At 50.5% G+C, this 9,245-nt stretch overlaps 1 protein-coding gene across 1 annotated transcript in view; it reads right to left on the bottom strand.

Annotated features, from left to right (window-relative positions):
- The window catches only part of LOC109876168 (guanine nucleotide-binding protein subunit alpha-13), a 44,671-nt gene extending 35,426 nt beyond the window's left edge, over positions 1 to 9,245 (bottom strand). Inside the window, exon 1 of the mRNA XM_031819957.1 lies at positions 8,898 to 9,245. Within this exon, the coding sequence (XP_031675817.1) occupies positions 8,898 to 9,180 (283 nt within the window). The 5' untranslated portion in view covers positions 9,181 to 9,245. The remainder of the gene's footprint in view (positions 1 to 8,897) is intronic.

The raw sequence follows: 9,245 nt of genomic DNA on the forward strand, positions 1-9,245 counted from the left end.
GGCTGAGACAAGGCAGCAGACTCTGTGGCTCAGAGCAGAGGGCTGAGACAAGGCAGCAGACTCTGTGGCTCAGAGCAGAGGGCTGAGACAAGGCAGCAGACTCTGTGGATCAGAGCAGAGGGCTGAGACAAGGCAGCAGACTCTGTGGATCAGAGCAGAGGGCTGAGACAAGGCAGCAGACTCTGTGGATCAGAGCAGAGGGCTGAGACAAGGCAGCAGACTCTGTGGATCAGAGCAGAGGGCTGAGACAAGGCAGCAGACTCTGTGGATCAGAGCAGAGGGCTGAGACAAGGCAGCAGACTCTGTGGATCAGAGCAGAGGGCTGAGACAAGGCAGCAGACTCTGTGGCTCAGAGCAGAGGGCTGAGACAAGGCAGCAGACTCTGTGGCTCAGAGCAGAGGGCTGAGACAAGGCAGCAGACTCTGTGGATCAGAGCAGAGGGCTGAGACAAGGCAGCAGACTCTGTGGCTCAGAGCAGAGGGCTGAGACAAGGCAGCAGACTCTGTGGCTCAGAGCAGAGGGCTGAGACAAGGCAGCAGACTGTGGCTCAGAGCAGAGGGCTGAGACAAGGCAGCAGACTCTGTGGCTCAGAGCAGAGGGCTGAGACAAGGCAGCAGACTCTGTGGCTCAGAGCAGAGGGCTGAGACAAGGCAGCAGACTCTGTGGCTCAGAGCAGAGGGCTGAGACAAGGCAGCAGACTCTGTGGCTCAGAGCAGAGGGCTGAGACAAGGCAGCAGACTCTGTGGCTCAGAGCAGAGGGCTGAGACAAGGCAGCAGACTCTGTGGCTCAGAGCAGAGGGCTGAGACAAGGCAGCAGACTCTGTGGCTCAGAGCAGAGGGCTGAGACAAGGCAGCAGACTCTGTGGCTCAGAGCAGAGGGCTGAGACAAGGCAGCAGACTCTGTGGCTCAGAGCAGAGGGCTGAGACAAGGCAGCAGACTCTGTGGCTCAGAGCAGAGGGCTGAGACAAGGCAGCAGACTCTGTGGCTCAGAGCAGAGGGCTGAGACAAGGCAGCAGACTCTGTGGCTCAGAGCAGAGGGCTGAGACAAGGCAGCAGACTCTGTGGCTCAGAGCAGAGGGCTGAGACAAGGCAGCAGACTCTGTGGCTCAGAGCAGAGGGCTGAGACAAGGCAGCAGACTCTGTGGCTCAGAGCAGAGGGCTGAGACAAGGCAGCAGACTCTGTGGCTCAGAGCAGAGGACTGAGACAAGGCAGCAGACTCTGTGGCTCAGAGCAGAGGGCTGAGACAAGGCAGCAGACTCTGTGGCTCAGAGCAGAGGGCTGAGACAAGGCAGCAGACTCTGTGGCTCAGAGCAGAGGGCTGAGACAAGGCAGCAGACTCTGTGGCTCAGAGCAGAGGGCTGAGACAAGGCAGCAGACTCTGTGGCTCAGAGCAGAGGGCTGAGACAAGGCAGCAGACTCTGGCTCAGAGCAGAGGGCTGAGACAAGGCAGCAGACGCTGTGGCTCAGAGCAGAGGGCTGAGACAAGGCAGCAGACGCTGTGGCTCAGAGCAGAGGGCTGAGACAAGGCAGCAGACTCTGTGGCTCAGAGCAGAGGGCTGAGACAAGGCAGCAGACTCTGTGGATCAGAGCAGAGGGCTGAGACAAGGCAGCAGACTCTGTGGATCAGAGCAGAGGGCTGAGACAAGGCAGCAGACTCTGTGGATCAGAGCAGAGGGCTGAGACAAGGCAGCAGACTCTGTGGCTCAGAGCAGAGGGCTGAGACAAGGCAGCAGACTCTGTGGCTCAGAGCAGAGGGCTGAGACAAGGCAGCAGACTCTGTGGCTCAGAGCAGAGGGCTGAGACAAGGCAGCAGACTCTGTGGATCAGAGCAGAGGGCTGAGACAAGGCAGCAGACTCTGTGGATCAGAGCAGAGGGCTGAGACAAGGCAGCAGACTCTGTGGCTCAGAGCAGAGGGCTGAGACAAGGCAGCAGACTCTGTGGCTCAGAGCAGAGGGCTGAGACAAGGCAGCAGACTCTGTGGCTCAGAGCAGAGGGCTGAGACAAGGCAGCAGACTCTGTGGCTCAGAGCAGAGGGCTGAGACAAGGCAGCAGACTCTGTGGCTCAGAGCAGAGGGCTGAGACAAGGCAGCAGACTCTGTGGCTCAGAGCAGAGGGCTGAGACAAGGCAGCAGACTCTGTGGCTCAGAGCAGAGGGCTGAGACAAGGCAGCAGACTCTGTGGCTCAGAGCAGAGGGCTGAGACAAGGCAGCAGACTCTGTGGCTCAGAGCAGAGGGCTGAGACAAGGCAGCAGACTCTGTGGCTCAGAGCAGAGGGCTGAGACAAGGCAGCAGACTCTGTGGCTCAGAGCAGAGGGCTGAGACAAGGCAGCAGACTCTGTGGCTCAGAGCAGAGGGCTGAGACAAGGCAGCAGACTCTGTGGCTCAGAGCAGAGGGCTGAGACAAGGCAGCAGACTCTGTGGCTCAGAGCAGAGGGCTGAGACAAGGCAGCAGACTCTGTGGCTCAGAGCAGAGGGCTGAGACAAGGCAGCAGACTCTGTGGCTCAGAGCAGAGGGCTGAGACAAGGCAGCAGACTCTGTGGCTCAGAGCAGAGGGCTGAGACAAGGCAGCAGACTCTGTGGCTCAGAGCAGAGGGCTGAGACAAGGCAGCAGACTCTGTGGCTCAGAGCAGAGGGCTGAGACAAGGCAGCAGACTCTGTGGCTCAGAGCAGAGGGCTGAGACAAGGCAGCAGACTCTGTGGCTCAGAGCAGAGGGCTGAGACAAGGCAGCAGACTCTGTGGCTCAGAGCAGAGGGCTGAGACAAGGCAGCAGACTCTGTGGCTCAGAGCAGAGGGCTGAGACAAGGCAGCAGACTCTGTGGCTCAGAGCAGAGGGCTGAGACAAGGCAGCAGACTCTGTGGCTCAGAGCAGAGGGCTGAGACAGGCAGCAGACTCTGTGGCTCAGAGCAGAGGGCTGAGACAAGGCAGCAGACTCTGGCTCAGAGCAGAGGGCTGAGACAAGGCAGCAGACGCTGTGGCTCAGAGCAGAGGGCTGAGACAAGGCAGCAGACGCTGTGGCTCAGAGCAGAGGGCTGAGACAAGGCAGCAGACTCTGTGGCTCAGAGCAGAGGGCTGAGACAAGGCAGCAGACTCTGTGGCTCAGAGCAGAGGGCTGAGACAAGGCAGCAGACTCTGTGGCTCAGAGCAGAGGGCTGAGACAAGGCAGCAGACTCTGTGGCTCAGAGCAGAGGGCTGAGACAAGGCAGCAGACTCTGTGGCTCAGAGCAGAGGGCTGAGACAAGGCAGCAGACTCTGTGGCTCAGAGCAGAGGGCTGAGACAAGGCAGCAGACTCTGTGGCTCAGAGCAGAGGGCTGAGACAAGGCAGCAGACTCTGTGGATCAGAGCAGAGGGCTGAGACAAGGCAGCAGACTCTGTGGCTCAGAGCAGAGGGCTGAGACAAGGCAGCAGACTCTGTGGCTCAGAGCAGAGGGCTGAGACAAGGCAGCAGACTCTGTGGCTCAGAGCAGAGGGCTGAGACAAGGCAGCAGACTCTGTGGCTCAGAGCATTGGGGACTCAGAGGCATCAGCCAGATAGACAGAAAGGACTAAACAGATTGACTCTTGGAAATCAACCTGTTCTATCAAACCCAAAGACCGTAGACCAGGGTTGCCCAACTCTCTTCCATGAGGTCTACCGTCCTGTGGGTTCAGCCCAACTCTCTTCCTGGAGATCTACCGTTCTGTGGGTTATCAGTCCAACCCTCTTCCTGGAGATCGATTGTCCTGTGGGTTTTCAGTCCAACCCTCTTCCTGGAGATCTACCGTCCTGGGGTTTTTCAGTCCAACCCTCTTCCTGGAGATCGACCGTCCTGTGGGTTCAGTCCAACCCTCTTCCTGGAGATCTGTGGGTTTTCAGTCCAACCCTCTTCCTGGAGATCTACCGTCCTGGGGGTTTTCAGTCCAACCCTCTTCCTGGAGATCTACCGTCCTGTGGGTTCAGTCCAACCCTCTTCCTGGAGATCTGTGGGTTTTCAGTCCAACCCTCTTCCTGGAGATCTACCGTCCTGGGGGTTTTCAGTCCAACCCTCTTCCTGGAGATCTACCGTCCTGGGGGTTTTCAGTCCAACCCTCTTCCTGGATATCTGTGGGTTTTCAGTCCATCCCTCTTCCTGGATATCTGTGGGTTTTCAGTCCAACCCTCTTCCTGGAGATCTGTGGGTTTTCAGTCCTGTGGGTTTTCAGTCCCACCCTAATTTAAACACACCTGATTCTACTAATTAGCTGCTCAACAAGACCTTAACTAGCTGAATCAGATATGCTAAATTAGGGTTAGACTGAAAACCTACAGGACAGTAGATCCTCAGGAAGAGGGTTAGGCAACCCTGCCCTAGACTGAACAGGTGTTCATAGCACATACTCACAAACCATCTCAGAGTAGGAGACATTGCTGGTCTAGGATCAGTTCTGCCTATTAAATCAATATCTGATCCCAGATCAGCACTGAGACCCCGGAGGCTTTAAAATAAAGTTGTTCTAACATCTCTGTTTAATAACTGAACGAGTTGACTCACGCTGGGAGAGTTCAGCCTAGATCCAACACCACCCGTCCATCTATCTATGACATCACAAGAGGAAGTGCAAAACCCGAGGCCCCTGCTAGCTCCTCACGAGTCAGGCCGGACAAAAAAAAAATCTGTCACTGTCATTAATGCTACACAACGCCTGTTGGCTCACATGACACCCTATCCCCCCATATAGTGCACTACTTCTGACCAGACTGACCAGCCCCCCTATGGGCTCAGCTCAAAAAGCAGTGCACTATCTAGGGAACAGGGTACCACATCTAGACTTAGGCTATACTATCCAGACATGCACTAGGCTGTTCTTCCAGAGAGACAAAGGGAGGGTAGATCCTATCACTTCTTAGGGATAAAAGTCCAGATAAACAGGCCTGTAGAATGTAAATAAGTACAACAAGATTTAGAGGACAGGGACAGACCATTTATTTAGCTAAAACAAACACACGCACCCCCCCAATCAGGTCAGAACTGAAGACTTAATGGAGGGAGATTTAGCAGAAGGGAGATTTAGAGATGGATTAAAGAATTTAAATCATAACATGATGAGCCAAGGACCTTTGTTTACAAATAGAAGACCGATGAGATAAGGTGCCTAAACACAGGCCTTTCACCACCAGGTCTATAGGCTACATCTATATTTCCTGTCTGAGGGACGCTGAAGATGAGAACAGAGCAGAGTCATCAGGGGGCTTCGTCCCCCAAATGGTGCACTACTTTATACCAGGGTCCATAGGGCGCAGGCCAAAACGTTAGTGCAGTGTATAGGGAGCCATTTGGGACGAACCTCAGGACTCCCACCATTCATCTGTCATAGAAGACAAAACACAGTGTTCCTCATTGGGGATCCTGCCCGGGCTTAGCCAATCATCCATCTGTCTGTGTGTGTATATACCCCCCCCATTCATGCATTTCACAGTAAGGATATGACATCATGGTGTGAGGCTGGGAACCCCCTGCACCCACCCACACAGACAGAGCTACCGGGGACATCCTCCATGTCTGATGATCAAATAACAGTAAAGTACCCATCTAAAATTAACACAATGATTCAACATGGTTCTTTAATAGGAGTTCTGAGAAACGGTGTGTCAACAAGTGTGCACCTGTCAAGAAGACATTAAATGGAAGAGTTTAGTCTATGTACGACAGATCTAAGATAAATAGCTTCATTGTGATCAACAACTCACAAAGGAAAAGTTGCCCAAAAAAACAACAACACAATGACTATAATTGTATAGTTGACAATTAATTTATTTCCTCAGGACTGCTACACTAACAAACCAGTGTGTACCAGGAAACCTAAATTAGTCTGCGTAATGAACAAAGTAACCAACTAGGGGGGGAAACCACCCAGAGTGGTTTCACCCCCATAAAAGATGTTTGTTTGCATAACAGGAGTTATCGGACTGTAGTATTGCTGTACATCTCTGGTAATATCATTGACTAATGTGTGCAGGGCTGGGTTGTCACGACTACCAGACCTGGTATGACCACGCAAGTTGGAGGCAGAAAACGCCCCTTTCATGTTCTCTCTCTCTCTCCAGATTTTATACAGCTCGGCCTAATCCCTCAGTCCACCAAAACGTGACCGAAATCCACCGGTGTTGAACGTTCAACTAAAAAACACTCAACATTCAGGGGAGGATCTGACAAGTCAAGGTTATTTACAGTAAAACAACAAATAGCTAGCTAGGTAAGAAACAAAGTAGCCAATTGATCTAGCTAGCAAGTTTGACAGACTGTCTGGGTGAATAGAAACAATTGGAATACGAGCGATCACATCTTATCGCCGCCTCAAAACAACATGGTTTCCAGTTGTCCTATAAAGGACGTAGGTGGTTAAAATGCTGAGGCCAAAAAAACAACTGCCACATTTTAAAGAGGACGTTATTTAAAATAAAAAAAAACGAAAATCCTGTTAGTGAAGGTTTATCAATAATCCTTGATTCCTTGTCCGTCGGTCCTGATTGCATAATGAGTGGATATCTGTATGGAAACGGTCTGAAACCGGTGCCTATATGATGTGATCGACAGTGGTAGGCCACGTGGAAGCGTGTCTTGCATGCTGTTACCACGTTTACAGGCAGGTCGTGGCAACCGGCAAAAGGTCTCATAGACTTCAATAAGAGTAGGGCGGCGGGTGCCAAAGCAGAAGTGGCAAAAGGTTCGTGGTGCTCGTCCTGGTGAGCAGCGGCAGCACTGCTGGCTCAGCACCAGAAGATGAAATTAGCTGAAGTCTTGAGCGGCCGTAGCACATGGTTGACCAATGCACAGAGCCGTAGCACATGGTTGACCAATGCACAGAGCCGTAGCACATGGTTGACCAATGCACAGAGCCGTAGCACATGGTTGACCAATGCACAGAGCCGTAGCACATGGTTGACCAATGCACAGAGCCGTAGCACATGGTTGACCAATGCACAGAACCGTAGCACATGGTTGACCAATGCACAGAGCCGTAGCACATGGTTGACCAATGCACAGAGCCGTAGCACATGGCTGACCAATGCACAGAGCCGTAGCACATGGTTGACCAATGCACAGAGCCGTAGCACATGGTTGACCAATGCACAGAGTTCATCTTGCCAACCAATCAAAAACAACATTTTAATGACAATATTCAAGCTGACAACAACCGGGACCGCTCGTCTTTACACGGTAGACAGATTTTCATTTGCGGTTCAACTGCCGTTTAGTGCTGCTCATGTGTAAACACCTTTATAGTGCAGATTTGAAGAAACGTTCGGTTCCCGAGATTTCTATCAGAGGAGGCTGGTGGGAGGATCTATAGGAGGATGGGCTCATGACTGGAATGGAATGGTATGAAACATATGGAAACCACAGATTCGACTCTGTTCCATTCCAATGAGCCTGGTCCTCCTATAGCTTCTCCCACCAGCCACCTCTGGTTTCTATAGCTACATATATTCACACATTATACACTGAACAAAAAATATACATGCAGCATGTAAAGTGTTGGTCCCATGTTTCATGAGCTGAAATAAAAGATCCCAGAAATGTTCCATATGCACAAAAAGCTTATTTCTCTCAAATGTTGTGCACAGATTTGTTTACACCCCGGTTAGTGAGCATGTCTTCTTTTCCAAGAATTGAATGTTCATTTCTCTACCATAATCCGCCCCCGTCATTTTTTTGGGGGGGGGCAGTATGTCCAACTTCACAACCGCAGACCACATACATGGCGTCGTGTGGGCGAGCAGTTTGCTGATGTCAGCGTTGTGAACAGAGGTCCCCATGGTGGTGGTGGGGTTATGGTATGGGCAGGCATAAACTACCAAACAACTAACGCAATTGCATTTTACAGATGGCAATTTGAATGCACAGAGATACCGTGACGAATTCCTGAGGCCCATTTTTTTTAAGGCATCTGTGACCAACAGATGAATCTGTATTCCCAATTTATTTCAATTGACTGATGATCTTCTATGAACTAACTCTGTGAAATATTTTATTGTTGCATTTATATTTTTGTTCATTATACACTCCGCACCAACGAACAAGGAGTTACTAATTACATATGCCTTCAGTAACCACCCTAAACTTTTAACAGTTTATTATCAGTCTCCACGTTTTAATCCCCAAGGATGCCCATCCAAGTCCTCGTATACGGCTTGGTTTCCATAACATGAAAACGTCACGCATCTGACTTTTCTCAAATATGTGCAATGATGGTTATGATATACTTCATCTAGTTATATCCGCTGTGATTAAAACCATTTTAAGCTTTCTGATTGTCAAACTAGCTACCAAGTTATTTCACTATGACTGTTAAAGATTCATGTTTTTAAAAACACCCATATAAAAGTTTATAAATACGTTAAACTACAGCAACAAAGCTAGCTAGCTAGCGTATTAGTTAGCCAAAGCTTACTGCTAGCTGGGTACATTGCCTGATAAAAAAAAAACAGCTGATAAACTGTCATACTATTTTCCAACCCCTGAATAATACTGACATGGGACAAACAATACGCGTGATATCAGGAGATATATTCAGACAACTGAATCATGTTCAAAGGGAAACCCCCCCGCTCGGGTTTGTGTGGCCTCATCTCTTCAAATCCCACTGGTGCACAGAAACACTTTCAAATAAACATGGGCGTTTCTTCTAGCTTTGTGTGTGTGTTAGCTAACTAGGCTAGCGAAGAAAACAGATGTGAGTGCGCCCGTCCTCCCAACATAGCTAGCTAGCATACCAAGTTACGGCTACTGTTAGCATGCTAGCTGGCTGGCTACTTCCCACTCAGACATCAACTCTTGAACAGAGCAAATAAGTCAAAAGGCCTCGGGAAACAACAAAAAAACTCACCAGTGGCATTATATAAAGTACAACGAACAACCTAAAAGTACCTTACCTTTAATTACATTACTAAAAATCGTGGCCTTGAACTCTTCTTTGGCCTTTTGATCGAAGTCCTGACCATGGATGATGCGCATCTGCTTCAGGAAAGTGGACTTGCCGCTTTCACCCGCTCCGAGTAGGAGAATCTTCACCAGCCGTTTCACGTACGGTTTATCCCGCGAAATACGTTTGTCTATTTCTTTAGATTTCCTTAATTGTTCTGCCTCGTTACTCGTGAGGATACAGTTTGGAAAACATACAGATAAAACGGACCGGGACGGCAGGAAATCCGCCATCTTTGAAACAACTTCATCGATACAGTAGAGAGAGTTGGTTTGAGGCTAGCGACTGGAGAGTTTAC

Source organism: Oncorhynchus kisutch, unplaced genomic scaffold (genome assembly GCF_002021735.2).
Source record: "Oncorhynchus kisutch isolate 150728-3 unplaced genomic scaffold, Okis_V2 scaffold2905, whole genome shotgun sequence".
In the NCBI taxonomy this organism is placed as follows: Eukaryota; Metazoa; Chordata; class Actinopteri; order Salmoniformes; family Salmonidae; genus Oncorhynchus; species Oncorhynchus kisutch.